General features: G+C 43.5%; 1 protein-coding gene across 2 annotated transcripts in view; it reads right to left on the bottom strand.

The window, feature by feature from the left end:
* Window positions 1–22,329, bottom strand: part of TYRO3 (TYRO3 protein tyrosine kinase) — a 98,582-nt gene that overhangs the window by 61,534 nt on the left and 14,719 nt on the right. Inside the window, exons 2-4 of one of the 2 annotated variants that reach the window (XM_084827468.1) lie at window positions 20,591–20,774; window positions 11,135–11,235; window positions 2,200–2,370 (exon numbers count right to left, since the gene is read on the bottom strand). In XM_084827468.1, coding sequence (XP_084683594.1) covers window positions 2,200–2,370; window positions 11,135–11,235; window positions 20,591–20,774 — 456 coding nt within the window. Of the gene's footprint in view, window positions 1–2,199; window positions 2,371–11,134; window positions 11,236–20,590; window positions 20,799–22,329 lie in introns of both variants that reach the window. The other variant, XM_084827459.1, reaches the window with a different exon arrangement.

Raw genomic sequence — 22,329 nt, 5'->3', positions numbered from 1 at the left:
AAGAAGATCTCAAGAGCCTCTTGTTGAGGGTGAAAGAGGAGAGTGCAAAAGCTGGTTTGAAACTCAACATTAAAAAAACGAAGATCATGGCATCTGGCCCCATCACTTCCTGGCATATAGAAGGGGAAGAAATGGAAGCAGTGACAGATTTTACTTTCTTGGGCTCCAAGATCACCGCAGACGGTGACTGTAGCCATGAAATTAAAAGACGCTTGCTCCTTGGGAGGAAAGCTATGGCCAACCTAGACAGCATAGTAAGAAGCAGAGACATCACCTTGCCGACAAAGGTCCGTCTAATCAAAGCTATGGTTTTCCCAGTAGTAATGTATGGCTGTGAGAGCTGGACGATAAGGAAGGCTGAGCGCCGAAGAATTGATGCTTTCGAACTGTGGTGCTGGAGAAGACTCTTACGAGTCCCCTGGACTGCAAGGAGGTCAAATCAGTCCATCCTAAAGGAAATCAACCCTGAGTGCTCATTGGAAGGACAGATAATGAAGCTGAAGCTCCAATATTTTGGCCACCTAATGCGAAGAGAAAACTCCCTGGAAAAGACCCTGATGCTGGGAAAGACTGAAGGCAAAAGGAGAAGGGGACGGCAGAGGATGAGATGGCTAGATAGCATCACGGATGCAATGAATATGAACTTGAGCACGCTCCGGGAGAGAGCGCAGGACAGGAAGGCCTGGCGTGCTATGGTCCATGGGGTCACGAAGAGTCGGACACGACTGAACACCACAGCACAGCAGGGTAGCCTTGTCAATGGTGGCTGTGCTGCTCAGTATCAGGGGTGGATAGTCAGGTTTTGCCCCCAAAATAATGCCATCCCCAAGTGCCAACTTACCAGGCAGTGATGAGGCCCTTTAAACTTTTTTATAACAATTTTTAGCAGGCAACTGAGCATACTACAAAACAAAGCCCTGGCCTTTAGCCACATTTCATTTTTCTAATAATGCCTCTGGGCCCAAACGCATTCTGAGGAAATTTACACAGCAGATGGCTGGAGGCAGGTGCTTTGCTCTTCAGCAGCCCAGAAGCTCTGCTCAGAAAAATTAAATGTTTTTAAATTAAGTTGGGGCAGGGGTCCCTGCAGGCACCAAAGGAGGTGTCCAGGGGCACTGTGGTACCTTTGGGCACTGCACTGAAGACCCCAACTGTAGCCATTAACAGTCAAGCCTCTTCTATCCGCATATTTCCATCCTAAGTTCTGTTTCTTCATCATGCTAAAGTGGGACAAAACCACTGGGAGAAGGCGATGGAGTGCTGTTAGTTTTTTGTTTTGATGCACTTGGTATATCTACATAGGATACTACCAAGGACACAGACTTCCCCCTACTAGAATGGGCTGCCTTGTTTTCTATTCTCTATTTTGAATTCCACCTTCATTGATTTCAGCTGGGAAACAAGATATGTCTGGAAGCACCCACTCCCACTCCTCCACTGATGGTATTTTTTCTTGATATGTTTGTTTCATAAAACCCTTCAGTTTTTCTCTTGAGGATTCAGGAGCTCTAGCCGACTGCCACGTACGTCTTCTACTATATAGTTCTGTGGTTTGCAGCCAACACTTAATTCCCAGGGTTCTAACAGGAATCCATCGATGGCCCACAACCGTTGCAGTGGTTGCAAGTTTCCCATTTCTGCTTTGTTCTAATATGTTTCCTTCCAGCGGCTACATTTCAGAGCAGCCTTTCCCAGCCTGGCGCCCTCCAGACATGTTGGACTACAACTTCCTAGGGGATGATGGGAGTTACAGTCTAACAAATTGGAGGGCACCAGGATGGGGAAGTCTGCACTAGTGTGGATAATAAGCTGGCTTTTTGTCATTTTGGAGGAGACAGAAGCATTCAGAACAACTCAAGCTATTGGAATCAATAAGCCAAATGGACGAAATTAAACTCTATAACCAAGAATATACTCTAGGAAGTATAGCTTCAATGACTGGGGCACAAGTTTTTAAGAAGGTATATTTGTTCCTGGGTAATCTAGTTTGTATGTCAACATTCCATGGAAATGTTACCAAAGACAAACGCATCTTTGCAGATCTCCACTGTATACTGGATACTCATTGCTTCCACTTTCTTTTTAACCTAGGAACACAATCATACATAATGTCAGCAACGTGATACTGATGTAATTTTTATCATCTCCTCATCAGTCGCCCTTGCTGATGGTTTTTATTTATCCTAGGGGAAGCCTTACCTGACACATTTAGGGTGGAGGGTGAGATGTCGGGAAGCCCCACTCTGGAATCGCCCATCCACCAGACGATAGTCACTGGCTCAGGTGGGCCAGCTGCAGCACAGTACACATGAAAAGGAGTATTAGGGATGACCGACAGATCTTCTGGCTCAAGAGTAAAGTAAGGAACACCTTGAAAAACAAAATATAAAAGCTAAATGTGGTAGTTTTCATCCTGATCAGCCAGAATAGTTCCTTTTAATTATTTCACAATAGTTTGTACTTGAACAGAAATAAGAACTGGATCTTTTTACATTTATAGTACATTTTTGCCTTTTCTCTTGTGTAAAGTGTCTGACAAACCATCCCTGTTCATATACGGGACCAATTTTGTCCTATATACAATTATTTACTAAAGGGACAATACACGATAATATGAAAACTGGATGGTATTGGAATAGGAACATTTATTTCTTTAGACTTCGTGATGGACTTTTGAAATTATCAGTCAGAGGTCCCAGTTGTTCAGAGCAGCTGGGGTTGCCCATGCCTAGCCCATTTTACAAAACTGGAATGCCACCAATTAACTCTTTGGCAGAAAAAAGGAAGTACTGGTGAGGATTGAATCTAGCTCTCCACTCCCTCTCCCAAACTACTGATCAGTGGAATGCCATATTTTTTTAAAGGGAATACATGAGAGAAGCCTGGCTACTGCATTGGCCTGGAAAAACACACACAGCATCTGTTTGGATACACTGTTCCCCAGGCAGACAGGTGCATGGAAACCTGGCTCCCTATATACATAGTCCATAGCTAGACTAGGGCATGAACCTATTGGTATTCAAAATACCCTGTCAGGTGAGTATCTTCCTTTAGTTTTACTACTGCCTTATATTTGTTTTATATTGTAAACAATAAAACAGTAAAATGATGTTTTATTGTTGACTGCTCAGAGAACATTACTTTGAAGCAGTATATAAATCTGAGAAATAATAATACAAACTCATTCAATAACACAGATTTACCAACACCTAAGGACACTAGCTGTCAATTAGAAATTGTACTATCATGTTGTGTCCTGACTTTGAATACCTTTCCTTAGAGTTGTTAGCCGTACATTAAAAATGCATTCAGAGAGCTATGCTGAACCTGCTTACCCTAAGCATAAAAAATAATTGTATCAACAATGAAGAAAGAAATGGAATGCTCATCCTATATTATTTTTTCCAAAGGTCTGTGGGAAAGAGGAGTTTTGCTACATGCTAGGATAGTTAACTGCTTCTTGATAAACAAGGGAGGGGAAATGGCTCCAAACCCGATAGACCCTAAATAGAACTCTATTTATTGCTAGAGCTTGAAGGAATATACAAAAATGATTCTAAATGACAAATGTTAATATCATACTATGACATTCCACAGAAATCAAAATTTTATGTACCCCATTGCTCAAAATATACTTAAACATGGGTTTCAAAGTTAATTTGAGTTTTCAAAGTAGGTTGGTTCTAGAAAAACTGTGAATTCCACTATGAAAACCATAGTTCCTCATGATGCGAGGCTACCCAGCTATGTTCAAATTTTGTTCTGAAAATGCTGAATCTCAGATGCATGTGTTTGCCCCCTCCACCATTACTTGTCTTTGTCTCCTCTATATACTCTTTAAGGTTGTTGCTGATGCTGAAATTTTAGGATTTTATCCTGAATTGTCTCTTGTTCATACAGATTGTGACAGTATCCTACCCCAAAAAATCCTTGTTTGCTATCTTGTTTCACTCTCAGTGAGTGCTTGCAATTAATTCCACCCACCTATTTGTGCTCAAGGTAATAATTGCGGACATAATCCAGCCAAAGTTAAGCATTTTTAGGCAGGAAGAATGAAGCACATTCCTAACCCTTTTGAGATCAGTGGGACATAAAATGCTTAACTGTGGATGGATTATGCCACAAGGTGATATTTACACAGTGGCATCACAACCAAATGAAACAAAGGCGAGGCAAAAGCCCTTACTATGGAGGAACACTTGTCCTTGCTTTCAAGTCACCTGACCTCTGATTAACTGCTTGATCATATACAAATAGTCATGTAAACAATCTGTGTGTGATATCACAGAATGCATGAGGACAAGGCTCTTCCCAAATACACAGAATTTGAAAGTTCAATCCCAACATCTTGTGAACATCAGCAGACAGTCTTTATTATTGGCTATTGTGACATCGGGAGAGAGCGCAGGACAGGAAAGCCTGGCATGCTATGGTCCATGGGGTCACGAAGAGTCGGACACGACTGAACGACTGAACAACAACAACAAATTGTGACATCATTTTTTTAAGAAAAAGCCATTGTTCTAGACCTGAGTTTTTCTTTCTGGGCTGATCTCAGGTACAGCTCAATGTACACCACATTACAATAGACAAATATTAATAGGAGCAAGGCACAGAAGGATATGGCAAAATCCTCATCTCCTGGATAAACAAAGCTAGACAACAAGGCCTTCCTGGAAACTGATTAGAATAGGAACTGCAATGCGGTCAGATTGAGTTCTATTAATATCCCTACACAGAAAGCTCTAGTCCCAAACTCCTATGAGCTACCATTAATAACAGGGCTAAATAAGTGGCTCTAAATAAACATATTTGATATATGGGATATCAGAGAATCAGATAATTAAAAAGGCCTCTAAATATAGGTTTTTGATGTTCAGATCCTGTTCTGAGAACCACACCTGACAACACTCCCTCAGTCAATACATTTCAAACTCCCTAGTATACATTATAAGTACCTGGAAATGTTTAACTTGAAAGTAAGTTAACTTTTGTGTTAGCCTTCCCCAACCAGGTGCCCTCCAGGTGTGCTGGACTACAACTCCCATCAAGTCCAACCAGCATGGGAAACTTCTTCCACCCTGAAGCTCTTTAATACTTTATTTGCTTATCATCGAATTTTCTTTATTACTGTGAACACAAATGTACAGGTAAACTCTGATCAGCTCCTGAGCAAACTTTCTTGTCATCAAATGGGTCTCACCTTCCTGCTCTTTTCATTTATGAGAGAGGCTGGCGCGTAGTGGCTACATATATGAGTTACAGGCCATGACATCCCTGGTTCAAATCTCTCCTCAGGTGGCCTTAGGCAATTTGCCAGGTGGCCTTAGGCAAGCCACCACAGCTCAGTCCTGATGCAAATGAAGCATACATATATTATTTGATACCTGAAAGAGTAACACCGTCAGCTCCAAACTGGATGTCACACAGCAGACAAATGCAACTATCTCATACTTTAAAAAAAAAATCTAAATGAAAAGCAGAACCAGGAGGCTGCAAATTTGAGCAGTGGGGAAAGGGGCCACTTAATATATTTCCCTCTGGCTGTCTCTCCGCTCAGCCTCTCCCCCCAGTTGCTTTTCCACCATTAGGAGAAAAAGACATGAGTATCTCTGTCTTCTCACAAGCAAATGGAAAAGCACCTGTGGGTGGGCTGGGGTGGGGGTTCTGAGCAGACAAGCAACCCAAGGATTAAGCAGCTCCTTCTCTTGCCACTCCATTGCTCAAATGTACAGCCTCCCAGGTCTGCTTTCCATTTAAAAGACTCAGGATACTGTTGCATAAGTCTGCCAGGTAATCTCCACTTTGGCCTTACTGTGTTACTCTTCCAGGTATCAAACACCACATGTGTTTTGCATAAAATAGTGTCTTGTTTCAACACTGGGAACCAATTTAAATTGACAACTTGTTTTATTTCCTAAATAAGAAGCATCGTATAATGCCAAATCCAATAGCCCTCTGGCTATTTTGTAAGGTAAAAGCAGTATGGTTTGACCTTTAGATTTCAGGTTACGAAAGCAGAAACTTTTAGCTAAGTAATCCCCTGAATAAGCTATATATGTAGAGTGTTTTTTATAATGAGGGTGCCAAAGTCCGTTGAAGTCTCTTTGTATATCAAGTTTGACACACCCATAACCCAGGCACCTCTTAGGTAGCAGACTTTGTGTAGATTAGCGATGTTGTACCATGGTTTAAAGATATTAGCAAATTAATGGTAAGGCGATTTATGAGTGTATAGGATTTTATATTCCTACCACAAGATGTAATGACAGCCATCACTACATCTTAGCTTTATGGATGGCTTTAAAAGGGGATTAGACAAATTCATGGAGGATAAGGCTATCTATGGCTACTAGACCTGACGGCTATATGCTCCCTCCAGTATTGATGGTAGTATGGCTCTGAATACCAGTTGCTGGAGAACACAAGCAGGAGGGTGCTTCTGCACTCATTTCTACCTGTGGGTTTCCCACAGGCAGCTGGTTGGCCACTGTGTACAGAATGCTGGACTAGATGGTCTGATCCAGCATGGCTCTTATGTTCTCACATTCATAGTGATCACTAATAGCAGGAACTACAAAGATTTTCTCTCCATACATCCTCAGTTGCCCGAAGATGGATATTGTTCTCCTATGGTAACAGCTGATAAGGATGTATAAATTTGGGGCCAGGATATCTGAAGGGCCACCTCCTCCCATATGAGCCTGCCTGTAATTTGAGACTTTCATCAGAGGCCGTGTTGTGTGTCCCACCACCAAGAGAAGTTAGGTTGGTGGATATGCAAGACAGGGCTCTTTCTGTAGCAGCACCTCAGCTGTGGAATTCCCTTCCAAGGGAGGTCAGGCTGGCTGGCTCCATCTTTTTTAAAGTTTAAACACTGCTTTGAGCGCCCTGGTGGAGAGAGCAGAGATATGTAAATACTTTAAATAATGTGGAGGCTCCCTGTTCCATTTCATCATTATATGCAGAGCACTGATACCACGGTGAGTTGTGCTCTGCATGTCTTCCAGCTTAACTTGGAGAATGTCTAAAATTTAATGTTGGAATTGGCATATGAGCAGTTCTCCCCAGTTATCAATTTGCATTCTTTATCAATTCACAGGACTAAATATGTACATTGATTAAGACATTGCACGAAAAAACTTGATACAACCACGTGATCACATCAAGATTCCTTATTGTGTAGTGATTTAATCAGTATACTGCCACATATTTATAAATTGTAAGGACAAAAAGAGATGTAAGCTGAATATTGGGGCAAATTATGCATGCACAGCACTCTAGACAAAGTCCAGAACTCAAAAACATAAGAATGGTGGGTTGCTAACTCACTGATGTTACTTTGCAACCAAGATCAGATTATATGGCAGAAATCTGGATAAGGAGACATTCTTAAGCATTCTTACTATTTATACCAGGCCAGGCCAAACAACTGAAAAGAAATTTCCTTTTTTGGCAATGCATCACCAAAGAAGAGGACACAGATTTACTTTGAAGATGGTCACAAAAGAAGGGCCTCTCCAAAAGATTTTAAGACCGGGGCAGGCTCATATGGGAGAAGGCGGTCTTTCAGGTAGCCTGGTTCCAAGCCATATAGAGCTTTATAGGTCATAAACAGCACTTTGAATTCTGCCTGGAAACAGAGAAGTAGGTGTGAAGCTGTTTTAACAAGGGAGTTGTGTACTCCCTGCAACTAGCCCTGGTCAACAGTCTGGCCGCAGCATTCTGGACCAGCTGAAGTTTCTGAACAGTTTTCAAAGACAGCCCCATATACAGCATGTTACAGTAGTCCAAACAGGATGTAACTAAGGCAGATGTGACCATAGCCAGATCAGACATCTCTAGGAAGGGGTGTAGTTGGTGCACAACCTCAGCTGTGCAAACACACTCCTGGCCACTGCTGAAACCTGGGCATCCAGGTTCAAGGCCAAGTCCAGAAATACGCCCAAACTGTGAGCCTGAATCTTCAGGAGGGGTGTAACCCCATCCAGCACATGTTGAATCCCTATTCCCTGATTTGCCTTTTGACTAACCAGGAGCACCTCTGTCTCGACTGGATTAAGCTTGAATTTGTTTGCCCGCATCCAGTCCATTACTGACATCAGACACTGGTTTAGGACTAGAACAGTTTCCTTGAATTTGGATGGAAAGGAGCGATAGAGGTGGGTGTCATCAGCAACGAACCCCAAATAACTTCATGCAGCCGGAATCATGTGGTCAGTCCCTTGGGAAAAATCTGGCAACTGACTGAGTGATTTTGGCCTATGCACATTGATTTTATTGGGATGTGCTGTACAGGCAAGAATGGCCACATGTGGTGGAGGTAATGACAAGCTCATACTCCCCCCCCCACATTATGGCCTGGATCCGGGGGGAAAGTAACATCCAGCTTGGTCCCTTGTATAACTGACAAGGAAAGAACCTGCTATGTGGTCATTTTACCATATCAAAAAACACTGTGTGAACTAGTTCTGAGATGAAAAGTGAAGCAATATGAAGAAATGGCCCAAGGTATTTTGGTGCCTGAGGCAGAACATTCAAATGGCATCTTGCCCCACCCCCTACCCCACCCCAGCCCCTGGTAAAAATATAATAAACTAAATATTTAACATTTATTGTCAATTATGTTTTTCCATTTCCTGCTTTTTAAGGGTACCTCAAGTTCAGCTGTCTAAGGCAAGCTACTTCATCTTTCCTAAAGGCAGGACTGGCCCTGCATGTGTTCTGAACAAGGCCTGAAATTCATTTCCTTTCATGGGATGTGAACAGAAGAAAGCTCATGTGTCCCTTTGTGAAATGACAACCTGAGAATTGAAAAGCTTTAAACCCCAGTCTCTTAAAAATGCACTATCCACAAGAATGTGCATATCAATTTAATGTCAAAAGGCTTTAAAACATTTAACTGTTTGACCTCACAACAATCTTGTAACGTGGGTCACTGGTTTTCCATTTTTTAGAGACAGGAACAAAAGCTGAAGGTTATTTTTTTGCCACACACTAAGTTTGAGGCTCAGCAGAGATTCGAACCTGGACCTGCATCCAATATTCTACTCACAACAGCTTGTGGAGCTGTTTCTTCTTTCCCTTCAGGCACATTAGGGAGGAAGGACAGCTTAAAGGAGCCCATAAAAACTGCCTCTCCATCCCTTGTGTGGGGGCTTATCTGTGCTGAAGGAGCACAGGGGAAGAATGACTTAAGCTATGTCAAGATGACAGAGATTATCTGGAGGAAGAGGAGCTTGGGTACCAAGACTGTGTACTGGGTGTATATGTGTGTGCTGTGATGTGTCCCGCTGGGATGTGTCCAGCTGGCACCAGGGGATTGTGCATGTTTGGTGGGTATTGGAGATTTGTGTATATACAAACATACACATATACCCAGTACATCTTTACATATATTCCCTGCCTCTATTTCCCCCAATTATCTCCCTCTTTTCAAAATGGTGTCACCTCCTACACGCCTATCTTTTTTGATCCTAAACATAACTGGCAAACTTCCTGGGTTTACTGTACAGCTCAGGGATGTACCAGAAGCTCCTATGTATACCCTAAGTTCCTGGCTTAGAAATAAACAGGCATCTCCTTTCTCTCCTGTATGCCTGAAAGAATCCATACATCCCAACTTCTCTTCTTCCAAAAAATAAACTGCTATGAATTCTCTAATGGCTAGGAAAGATGAAAGCTCTTCATGCAAAAAGACAAATACCTGAAGCAGCACAGTACTCTGGGCCCATGCTGGGACGCTGATTCAGCCATGAGTCAGACAGAAGAGTGCTGCCTACTGCATCAGCAATGTAACCCTGCTGCAGATAGGGTGCTGCAGTGCAGAATCCCTCCCAGATTTGACATGGCTAACTTTATGAGATCTGCTGAAATTACAGCCCAAGGAAGACCTACCACAACAAGCTATAGGAAACCACCAATCCACTCTCAATTGTGTAGCTTAGGCTACACATTTACATTGGTATTAGGCTAGAGTGCTGTTTGAGGGGTGCTCTGGGTTTCAGCGTACAGTTAGTATAAATTAATAGGGTACCAGTCCAAGCAAAACTGATCAATGAAATCCTAATTAAAAACATGGTGTATGGGTGAGCAATGGAGGAACTCATGAGTGGAATTCCCATGAATTCTTCCTGGCATTAAAAGAATGGATTATTTGAACATCTAAGCAGTGAACTTAGGACAAAATCTACATCCACCAAAACATAATTCTCTATAAGGCAAGGAGATCTTAAACCAGGACCTCAGGAGGTCAGCTAACCTCAGAAGCCAATGGAAACATATCAGGCCCTATAAAAGCTAATTTACAAGCCACCTCTCCTTAGTCTGAGCATCTTGTCACTTGTCTCACCTTATCTGGTACCTGACTTTTGGCCCACATTTTTATTATGTCTCTGCCTCTGGCCCTTTGGTTCCTGTCTGCCCAATTTGGTACTGGACTATCTCTGACCCCATCAACAGATGCTTTCTTTTTTGTTTGTTTTTAGCCTATTCTAGTATGTGATCTCCAGCCTCTTCATGACCATGTCTCCTCCCTCTGGCTCATCTGAGAAGTGTCACCCAGTGGCAGACTTGGACCCCACAGCATCCTGTTGCAAAGCTAAGCCCCAGTTCTGACCTTTAACAATGCGATCACTAGCATTACATTTCTCTGTTTGTATGTTGTAAACGTGTATAGGGAGACAGCTAGAAAAAAGACAATGCAGATGCTTATTCTGTCAGAAAGGTCAGATGCACATCTTGGAGGGCTCTCTGGACCTTCTCCATAGTCAATGTGTTCGACAGCCTGCTGATCCTTCTGACACTACAAAGATGCACCCCAGCATCCATGTTCTAGCTGTTTCCCACCCAAGTTTTCAAAAACAAGTCAGGAAATGTAACACTGGATGTGCTCCATATTCTGCAAAATTAAATACAGAGCAAAAATGATGTAATAGGCCCCTACAGCTGCTACCATTCTCTTCTGGTCCCTAGCTGGCTCACTGTGATAGCGTAATTGTTTTGGTCATAGTTGCACAGACGCTGGAAATGGGCCAACGTCAGTCAGGCAATCTCCTCCCACAATTTCGACATGCAATTGATTTGTGTGCTCAGCACGACTGCCTTGGACAGGACCAGCAACGTGGCCCCTTACCTTCCACAATGAGCCACACTTGCTGCGATTCCTCCTTCTTCCCGTTGGTCTCAACTTGGCACCAGTACTTTCCAGAGTCTGTCCGATCTACAGATTTCAAGCTAAAGAGTTGAGAGAGGGGTATAAAATCGTAACTAACATGGCACAAAACCAAGTAGCCATCACAAAGTATTTCAAAACCATCCAGTGAACTACAAACATACCATCATTTCTGAAAGGGAAAAGCTATGAGATGTCTTCCTCCTTAAGCATTCACAAGAACATTGTGTTGTGAAAGTAGTCATATGAACATATGAAGCTATCTTATACTATGAGCCCCAAGGTCCCTCTGTACCCTGAAGGAGCACTTATTTCCATAGCGACCTGCCCGTGCCTTGAGATCGTCTGCTGAAACCCTCGTTCAGGTTTCTTGGAGGATAGGTATTCAACAAAAAATGGGAGGACTTTTTTCAGTGGTGATACTCCAGCTTCAGAACATGCTCTCTACAGAGGCACACCTAGCATCAAGGGCACAATCCTTTTAGTGCCAGCAAACATGTTTTTGTTTACCCAGGCATATTAGTTTACTGTAAATTCATAGAATCATAGAATAGTAGGGCTGGAAGGGGCCTATAAGGCCATCGAGTCCAACCCCCTGCTCAATGCAGGAATCCAAGTCAGAGCATTCCTGACAGATGGCTGTCCAGCCTCGTCTTGAACGCCTCCAGTGTGGGAGAGCCCACTAACTCCCTAGGTAATTGGTTCCATTGTCGTATTGCTCTAACAGTCAGGAGGTTTCTCCTGATGTTCAGCCGGAATCTGGCTTCCGGTCACTTGACCCCATTATTCCGTGTCCTGCACTCTGGGATGATTGAGAAGAGATCCTGGCCTTCCCCTCTGTGACAACCTTTCAAGTACTTGAAGAGCGCTATCATATCTCTCCTCAGTCTTCTCTTCTCAAGGCTAAACATGCCCAGTTCTTTCAGTCTCTCTTCATAGGACTTTGTTTCCAGTCCTCTGATCATCTTTGTTGCTCTCCTCTGAACCCTCTCCAGTTTGTCTGCATCCTTCTTCAAGTGTGGTGCCCAGAACTGGACACAGTACTCCAGATGCGGCCTAACCAGTGCTGAGTAGAGGGGAACTAGTACTTCCCGGGATTTGGAAACTATGCTTCTATTAATGCAGCCCAAAATAGCATTGGCCTTTTTTGCAGCCACATCACATTGTTGGCTCATATTCAGCTTGTGATCAACAACAATTCCAAGATCTTTCTCGCTTGTAGTGTTGTTGAGCCACGTATCCCCCATCTTGTAACTGTGCATTTGGTTTCTTTTTCCTAGGTGCAGAACTTGGCATTTATCCCTATTAAATGTCATTCTGTTGTTTTCTGCCCAGCGCTCCAGTCTATCCAGATCACTTTGAATTTTGTTTCTGTCTTCCAGAGTATTAGTTATCCCGCCCAATTTTGTGTCATCTGCAAATTTGATCAGCATTCCCTGCACCTCCTCCTCCAAAATTGATTGTATGGATTTTATTTATTTTTTTAATGTTGTATTCTTGCTTGTATCAGTTGTACACTGCCCTGAAACTCTAATAAGGATCAAGGTTGGTATTCTCCAAGGTCTCACACAGAGGCCTTTCCTAGCCTTGTGACCCAAGATCATGTTAGCTGAAGTGCCAAGGTTTGAACCTGGAACCTTCTTCAGGTAAGGCCCATGCATTGCCACTGATTTTTGGCCCTTCGGAAGTGGTACGTACAAGCCATTGTTTTCCAGTATTCCATGGGGTGATGGCCCTTTCCTCACGGCCACTTTCCACTTGGATATGGAGGGAAAGCAAAGTCCATGTGGTGATCCTTCCACCTAAAATGTTTGTGCGAACAGGTCACACAAGGAGCTCTTTAGAGGAGTATATTAGCCAGTCACTGCAAAGCATGTAGCACAACACAAGTGGCAGAAAATATGTCTAGAGACAAAAAAATATCGGGGGTGGGGTGGGACAGGGGGAAGCCCTACTCCTCTCAAAACAGCTGACAAATCTTTGGTTCCCACACCAGAGAGGTAAGTGCTTATCTAGAACTACTGCACAAGTTAATTAACCAAGTGCAATGCAATTCCTGTCTGAAGAAAGTAAGAGAGTTAACTAACACACTGGTTCCAGGAAGTCTAACTGTTCTCAACTTGGTGGCTGCCAAGCCACCCAAATCCTGACAGTGGAGTTTGAAAACATGCAGAGAAAGCAAATGTGTTGGTTTGATGAGAGCAAAAAGGGTGGAGCAACTGTTCCCTCATCAAGGTGATGACTGGGGAGTTGGGACTCTTCTTCTCTGACCTTCTTTGGCAGCACAGCTGACACTTAACAAGGTTCCTAATCAACTCACTTCTTTCTTACTGGGAGTGAAAGCACACCAGGTGGTCTCTTGGGCAGCTACTGCATTCACTGCAAAGGGCTGTTATCACAGCTTTGAACCCTGACCCAGGGAGAAATTCTGTCCCCAATTGCCCAAGTTAGGACACTTATATTGATTCCTATTAGACTGAGAACCCCACTGAATGGCCTCAGGCTGAAGCAACTACAAGACCAAGTCAGCTCCGGCTGACTTCCAGCTGGGTCAGATCATGGCAGGATCATCCTATGGAGCAGTATGATTCAGACTGGGGAGGGGGTGGAGGACTGGGGCATCCTGAGCTTCACCCTGAACTTTCTCCAATTCACCTCTCAGTTTGCTCAGCCAGCCATCAGTGCAACAGTCTATATGGTCTTTAATTAGGATTGCCTCCAGAGGTGCAATTTTAACACCATTGGCTGTAGTGCGGGGTGCATTGTTGTTGTTGTTGTTCAGTCGTTCAGTCGTGTCCGACTCTTCGTGACCCCATGGACCATAGCACGCCAGGCCTTCCTGTCCTGCGCTCTCTCCCGGAGCGTGCTCAAGTTCATATTCATTGCATCCGTGATGCTATCTAGCCATCTCATCCTCTGCCGTCCCCTTCTCCTTTTGCCTTCAGTCTTTCCCAGCATCAGGGTCTTTTCCAGAGAGTTTTCTCTTCGCATTAGGTGGCCAAAATATTTGAACTTCAGCTTCAGTATCTGTCCTTCCAATGAGCACTCAGGGTTGATTTCCTTTAGGATGGACTGATTTGACCTCCTTGCAGTCCAGGGGACTCGTAAGAGTCTTCTCCAGCACCACAGTTCGAAAGCATCAATTCTTCGGCACTCAGCCTTCCTTATAGTCCAGCTCTCACAGCCATACATTACTACTGGGAAAACCATAGCTTTGATTAGACGGACCTTTGTCGGCAAGGTGATGTCTCTGTTTCTTACTATGTTGTCTAGGTTTGCCATAGCTTTCCTCCCAAGGAGCAAGCGTCTTTTAATTTCATGTCTGCAGTCACCGTCTGCGGTGATCTTGGAGCCCAAGAAAGTAAAATCTGTCACTGCTTCCATTTCTTCCCCTTCTATATGCCAGGAAGTGATGGGGCCAGATGCCATGATCTTCGTTTTTTTAATGTTGAGTTTCAAACCAGCTTTTGCACTTTCCTCTTTCACCCTCCACAAGAGGCTCTTGAGATCCTCTTCGCTTTCTGCCATTAGGGTGGTATCGTCTGCATATCGGAGGTTGTTGATAATTCTCCCGGCAATCTTAATTCCGACCTGTGATTCATCCAACCCGGCGTTTCTCATGATGTACTCTGCATATAAGTTAAATAAGCAGGGTGACAATATGCAGCCTTGTCGTACTCCTTTCCCAATTTTGAACCAATCGGTTGTTCCATGTCTGGTTCTTACTGTTGCTTCTTGACCCTCGTACAGGTTTCTCAGGAGACAGGTAAGGTGGTCTGGTACTCCCATCACTTTAAGAATTTGCCACAGTTTGTTGTGATTCACACAATCAAAGGCTTTAGTGTAGTCAATGAAGCAGAAATAGATGTTTTTCTGGAATTCTCTTGCTTTCTCCGTGATCCAGCGAACGTTGGCGATTTGATCTCTAGTTCCTCTGCCTCTTCGAAACCCAGCTTGTACTTCCGGTAGTTCTCGGTTCGCATACTGCTGAAGCCTAGCTTGTAGGATTTTGAGCATAACCTTGCTGGCATGTGAAATGAGCGCAATTGTGCGGTAGTTTGAACACCCTTTGGCGTTGCCCTTCTTTGGAATTGGAATGTAAACTGACCTTTTCCAGTCTTGTGGCCACTGCTGAGTGTTCCAGATTTGCTGGCATATTGAATGCAGCACTTTAACAGCATCATATTTTAGGATTTTAAATAGCTCAGCTGGAATACTGTCATCTCCGCTAGCTTTGTTGTTACTAATGCTTCCTAAGGCCAACTTGACTTCACTCTCTAGGATGTCCGGCTCAAGTTCAGTGACCGCACTATCATGGCTATCAGGGACATTCAGATCTTTCCTGTATAGTTCTTCTGTGTATTCTTTCCACCTCTTCTTAATCTCATCTGCTTCTGTTAGGTCCCTGCCTTCTTTGTCCTTTATCATGCCCGTCTTTGCACAAAACGTTCCCTTGAGATCTCCAATTTTCTTGAAGAGATCTCTAGTCTTTCCCATTCTGTTGTTTTCCTCGATTTCTTTGCATTGTTCATTTAAGAAGGCCTTCTTGTCTCTCCTTGCTATTCTCTGGAACTCTGCATTCAGTTGGATATCTCTTCCCCTTTCTCCCTTGCTTTTCGCTTCCCTTCTTTGCTCACCTACTTGTAAAGCCTCATCAGACAGCCACTTGGCTTTCTTGCATTTCTTTTTCTTTGGGATGAATTGAGTTGCTACCTCCTGAACAATGTTACGGACCTCTGCCCATAGTTCCTCAGGCACTCTGTCTATCAGGTCTAATCCCTGAAATCTATTCCTCACCTCCACTGTATATTCATCAGGGATATGATTTAGGTCATACCTGAATGGTTTCGTGGTTTTCCCTACGTTCTTCAATTTAAGCTGAAATTTTGCAACAAGAAGCTCATGATCTGAGCCACAGTCAGCTCCAGGTCTTGTTTTTACTGACTGTATAGAGCTTCTCCATCTTTGGCTGCAAAGGACATAATCAATCTGATTTCGATACTGACCATCTGGTGATGTCCATGTGTAGAGTCATCTCTTGTGCTGTTGGAAAAGAGTGTTTGCTATGATCAGCGTGTTCTCTTGGCAAAACTCTATTAGCTTTTGTCCTGCTTCATTTTGTACACCAAGGCCATGCCTGCCTGTTATCCCGGTGATTTCTTGACTTCCTACTTTAGCATTCCAATCCCCTATGATGAAGAGGACATCTTTTTTTGGTGTTAGTTCTAGAAGGTGTTGTAGGTCTTCATAGAACCGATCAACCTCAGCTTCTTCGGCCTCAGTGGTTGGGGCATAGACCTGAATTACTGTGATGTTGAATGGTTTGCCTTGGATTCGTACTGAGATCATTCTATCGTTTTTAAGATTGTACCCCAGTACTGCTTTTCCCACCCTTTTGTTGACTATGAGTGCTACTCCATTTCTTCTAAGGGATTCTTGCCCACAGTAGTAGATATGATGGTCACCTGAATTAAATTCGCCCATGCCTGTCCATTTTAGTTCGCTGATTCCCAAGATGTCGATGTTCAATCTTGCCATCTCATATTTGACCACCTCCAGCTTACCTTGATTCACTGATCTGACATTCCAGGTTCCTAAACAATATTGTTCTTTACAGCATCGGATTTTCTTTTCACCACCAGACACATCCACAGCTGAGTGTCCTTTTGGCTTTGGCCCAGCCGCTTCACTCTTTCTGGCGCTACTTGGAAATACCCTCTGCTCTTCCCCAGTAGTATATTGGACACCTTCCGACCTGAGGGGCTCATCTTCTGGCGTCATATCTTTTAGCCTTGTGATACGTTCCATGGGGTTTTCTTGGCAAGAATACTGGAGTGGGTTGCCATTTCCTTCTCCAGTGGACCACATTTTGTCAGAACTCTCTGCCATGACCTGTCCGTCTTGGGTGGCCCTGCACGGCATAGCTTATGGCTTCACTGAGTTACGCAAGCCCCTTCACCACAACAAGGCAGTGATCCAGGAGCACAAATTGATTTCAAGGGCTCTGCTGGGAATTCAAGATTCTCAAGAACCTATTAATGCAAACGGACTCAAGGGAGAGGTGCTTGGGAACAGCTATTCCTTGCACATTTCTAGCCATTGCTGCTATATTTACTGTACTTGCAAGGAGTCTCAAGAAAAATGTCTGACCCTTTTTTCCACACACACCAAACAAACTACCCTTGAATATTATACCTTATGATAATTGGCTCAAGCTTAGCAAGCTTGGCTTGATCTAAAGGATGGAGTAAGTGTGCTGGAACATCTCTTGGGGCGAATGACTAAGGCTTGGTTTGTATGACACATCCTCCTCTCCCAACAGGGACTCAGATCTGGCCTCAGAAGTCTGATTTTAATTAGGGCATTTCTTTTATTCAGAGACAAGGAGAGAGGGACATGGTGGGAATACATGAGTGCAAGGAAACTTTTAAGTACATCTCAGAATCTAACCTTCCCGTTTTGCTGCAGAACATGTTGGAACAAACAAGGTGAAAGGGGGCTGTAAAGCTTTCTTTTTCATTTGCCTTCAGAAAAAGACGCTATAAACACAGAGGCCAAGAGAGGGAAAGCCATGCTGTATCAGAATGATACAGCATGAGCAGGAAGCAGTGGTGGCTAATACAATGCATGCTGCCAATTCTGCTTATCTCTGGTCTTAAGGAATCACACGGGGGAATTAACCGGCTGAATAGTCTCTCTGGGTTCTCTCTGCTAATAAAGCTACCAGCTGAGATAAAATGTTGGGCTGGCCAATTCAGGCATCAATTTGCAAACGTTATTCTAGATCCAATTTGAATGGTTTTGTTTTAATGCTACATCACATTTTGCTGCATTCATTTTATTGTTTTTATTCCGTAAGCTGCCCAGATAATGCTGAGTTACAGGGCAGTCTATAACTATCAGAAATAAATAAATATCAGGGGATGGAAATTCTGCCATTTTTATGACAAATTGTTTTATGGACCATTCATTGAACATTGCCTTTCTGTCCCTTACAAAATGATCCCTTAATCCATGTCCAAATTCAGGATGTAGCAAACATAAATTCTCTGATTAGAAAGTGGCACAAGATTTTAAATATTATATATGCCTTAATTTAGTTACTTGCAAGATCGATTCTGTTTCCCTGTTCGGCTAGATAGCCTCACTGCCTGGAGCTTGGATCATGGCAACAGGCAGATCAGGCATCAGGGGCTCCTTCAGGCGCTCCTGAACACCACTTTATGTTTGGCCGCATGGACGTTCCCCAGAGCACCAGATGCCTCACAGCAGACTCTTAGCTCCTTAAAGCACAACAGTCTAGGCTGTCTGGTGATACCATATATGGAGGTCCCCTCCTAAGGCTGCCCCCTCTTCCAGCCCTGGACAAAGGCTGTTGCCTTGCTCTAAAACCCAGGGCTTGGCGAAAACCACACTGGGAGCATTGGGATACCATGTTAAATCTCTGGCAAAGTGTAAAGTCCCATTTCATCTCCCAGCCCCGCTTTCCCCCCAGTCTATCATCTCTGTAGCCTTCTCACAAATGATCACCTTCCTCCAGCCTTCTTTACTTCCACTGGTGTTTTTCAGGCAGAGGGCCTCAAGGTGGTCCAATATTAAATTAAAAAGGAAATTCAAAAAAGACCCCAACTGTACTGAAAATGCATCGTGCATTAATATTACAGAATGGTAGAAGAACTAGAAGCTCACTGTTCAGGGCTTGGCCTCTTCACTCTCAACCACAACTTTGTCTCCCTCTCTTCCTCCCACACATTAACTCTCAGCTCAACATGGCTCCTCCACCTACAGCAAAGTTTTGCTCCCAAGGCACAGCAAGCAAGACAGTCAGTTGCTAGGTCTTGGAAACTGGAATGCATCTCTCCTACAGCTTTATCAGCTAGCCTTGTCTACATCAGATGTCTTGCATCCCCTAATCTTCCAGGGTCCCTCACATCAAGATTCAGATTTTATATTGACGCTCTAAACAAAATGGACAGGAGAAAGGAAACTGTAATGGAAATAATGATTAGATGGTGTATAAGGTTGGGTAACAATGATAGTAGAAGACAAGAAAAGCTGTGCACTAAACTCATGCCTCATGTCCTCACCACTGCAAGCCCTGGATCACCACTGACTCCTGATCTTTCACCAGATTGCAACTCATCTTTCTGCTTTTCTCCCCAACTGTAGGGGAACAGAGTAGAGGCCAAGAGGTGGAGCTATGAATCAGGACATCCCCAGTTTGAATCCCGCCTCTGCTGTGAAATTACTAGATGGCCTTAGGCAAGCGACTTACTCTCAGCTTCAGTCCCCCCTCCCCCCTCTGCTGTATGGGGGTTAATAATACTGTGGTTTTAATGCTTTCATATTTTATATTGTTTTATCCTGCGCTTTTTGGTTTTAATTTTTGTGAACCATCCAGAGAGCTTCGGCTATTGGGCAGTATAGAAATAAAATGACATTAATTAATTAATTAATTACTGTTGAACCTTACATTGTTGTTGTAAGGATTACAAGTAGATAATATAGGTGAATTGCTTTGAACACTTGAAAGCACTACACAAATGATAAGTATTATTAACTACAAGGACAGGAAAAATAGTCCAGAAAAGTGTCGCACATCCCTAGGCATGAAATGTGCAGGTGCCTAGGATCTTAATCAAAGAAGGAAGCAGGTCTGGGTGGAATTCCTGGGAGTGAACTGCATGTTTGCACAGCTCATTAAGTAATCTAGGTGTCAGGGTGGACACTGAGCCCATAGAATCCCAGAGTAGTTCTGATTCTGAGGAACAGCAGTCGCTCCTGGGAGAGCAGCGCGCTCCTCTTTTCCAGGACCAACAGCTGACGGAGATTCCTCCCACCAGCATTCCTAGTTTAGTTAGCAGTCCAAAGAGTGACCGAGCACAGATAGCAGACTTGGTGGATGCGCAACGCAGACACAGAGAGCGGTGCCAGATGGAGGGCGTGGAAAGGAGGCGTAGTGCCCGGTTGGCGCGCAAACAACGGCTGCGCCCAGGGAATCCAAGGGAAAAGGGGAGGGACTCTCCCTAGTCCTTAAGTTCAGGGGTCTGCCAGTAATTCCCTTTCAAACGGGGACCAACTGTTCCAACTTAGGGCATAGGTACTATGCTGCTCAGATCTAGTTGCAAACGGTAGAGTTGTTAAGTTGTAAAAGAAGAATAAAGCTTTGAAAGGAATCCCTTTGTCTGTGTCTGGACTTGGCTACTGGATTAGACTGAGAGAGGCCTCCAAGGAGCCCTTGACACTAGGTTTAGTCACTCTCTATCAGCTTCACCCATCTCACAGGGCTGTTGTGAGGATAAAACAGGTGCATGGGGGAGAAAGCCATCCTGAGTTCCTTGGAAGAAAGGCAGAGTAAACAAAATGTAAACACCACCAACCCACTCCGGCATTCCCCATTCTATACATTGCTCCTACCTGAGGAAACCAATCCAGTGTTTTTCATCTACTGGAATGTACACCTGGTCTACACTTTGCACCACAGCTCCATCCTTGATCCACAGCATCTCTGGGTCTTCCATTCCTTCGAGGCTGCAGTTCAGCTTCACGGGCTGCCCTTGGGACACCTTCAGTTTGACTGGCATTCCAGTAACCTTCATTCCTGAAAGAAAGCAACCTCCCTCCTCTCCACACCCACAAGAGGGGAGCGAGGAGGATGGGAGTACAGTAAATTAATCAAGGTTGGTGGCCTATTGTGCAATACAGTCAAAGAACAAAATGCACAGCCACCCAAAATGCCTCATCAGAGCTTCATTATATTTGTTGAATGATTATAGGATGAGAGTATTGAAATTCCAGTTAAGAAATAACAGAGGAGGCTAAATCCATGCAGAGCTTCTTCTGCAACATGCCAATTTGGAGATCAGCTGGGTGAAAGAATAGAAACCTGTGAGTGGCAGATACAGATTCAGAGGGTATCGTTGGAACAGTGGCCCGGCAATGCTTTTCAAGGTGCTATTCTCAGAATGGTGGTACAATCCCGCCCAAGTTCCCTCTGGATTTTTAACTGCCAGGTAATATTCATGTGCTCTTAGGAAATCATGGCTTTTGATCGATGCTTATGAAAAGAGCTGGCATTTTTAAAAAGTCATTCATACAGGGGGTTGTTCAGTGCGCAGTTTCCCTTTATTGCAAAAGCTGCCAAACAGTGTGAAAACACACTGGAAGTAAAGTCTGATCAAGAATCTTGCCATGAAAGGAAACTGTTTACAGAACATACTTTCTTCTCTGTCTAATGTGTGGTATGGGATTACTTCAACCAGTAGCCAAGCAACCCCCAAAAGTTGGATACAGTGCCAAATTCTGATATCATCCCTCATTTGGATGGGTGTCACTAATTCACTTGCAGGTGGTGGCGTTTCTCAGATTTCTTTTGGGATAAATGCCTCAGGGCCCTCAAATGTGTTTAAATGAGTGGGTGGAGAGCAGTTGCTTCCATAAGAAATGAATGTATGAAAGATGTTAGCATGTACAAATACTGAAGCTGGCTGTAGGAGCCCTTGGGAAAAAGATGAACATATGTGGCAAAGAAGAAAATAAACAAGATGGTAAATAAGCAGCAAGGTAGAAGATGAAAATGTAATAGCCAGTTTCAAGAGAAGGCCAAGCCCCTTTTGTTATCCCTGTTGTAACCTCTGGGCAATGTTAGCTGTCAGCAGAAATGAGAGATGCCAGCTGTCAATTTTCTATCAGATTATTGATGGTTTTCATCATAGGATTCTTAACCTTATTATGACTATTTTGTATTGATTTGATGTAAATGCTTTATGCACTGTTGATTTTTTTTAGCCACTCAGCATGCTGATAGAAAGGAGGATATAAATTTAATAAATATTTAAATAAATTGTCTCTTCAATATTACAGGCATTGACGGTTCACTCCATTCCAACATGCTGACTTTGGCAGCAGCCAGTGCCAGGTCTTCCCTAGAGTAACACTTCCCTGGACCATAACAAGCTGCAATATATCCTTCTAAATTATTTTCTCCGTTACATGCATACAGGTCCGTTGTACTATATAAACACGTGTTTCTTATTTCCCAGGCCCACTGAGCATGAAAACTGCAAAAAGATTTTTCAAACTGAAGATATCTCCCTCATAAAAAATCCCAAACACTGGCAAAAAAATATAATTTCCTACCCAACAGAAATGAAAGT

This window comes from Heloderma suspectum, chromosome 1 (genome assembly GCF_057233095.1).
Source record: "Heloderma suspectum isolate Gila_16-S chromosome 1, 16-S_ref, whole genome shotgun sequence".
NCBI classification, from domain to species: Eukaryota; Metazoa; Chordata; class Lepidosauria; order Squamata; family Helodermatidae; genus Heloderma; species Heloderma suspectum.
The sequence above is the reverse complement of the archived record's forward strand: the minus strand, read 5'-3'. Positions and strand labels throughout refer to the sequence as shown.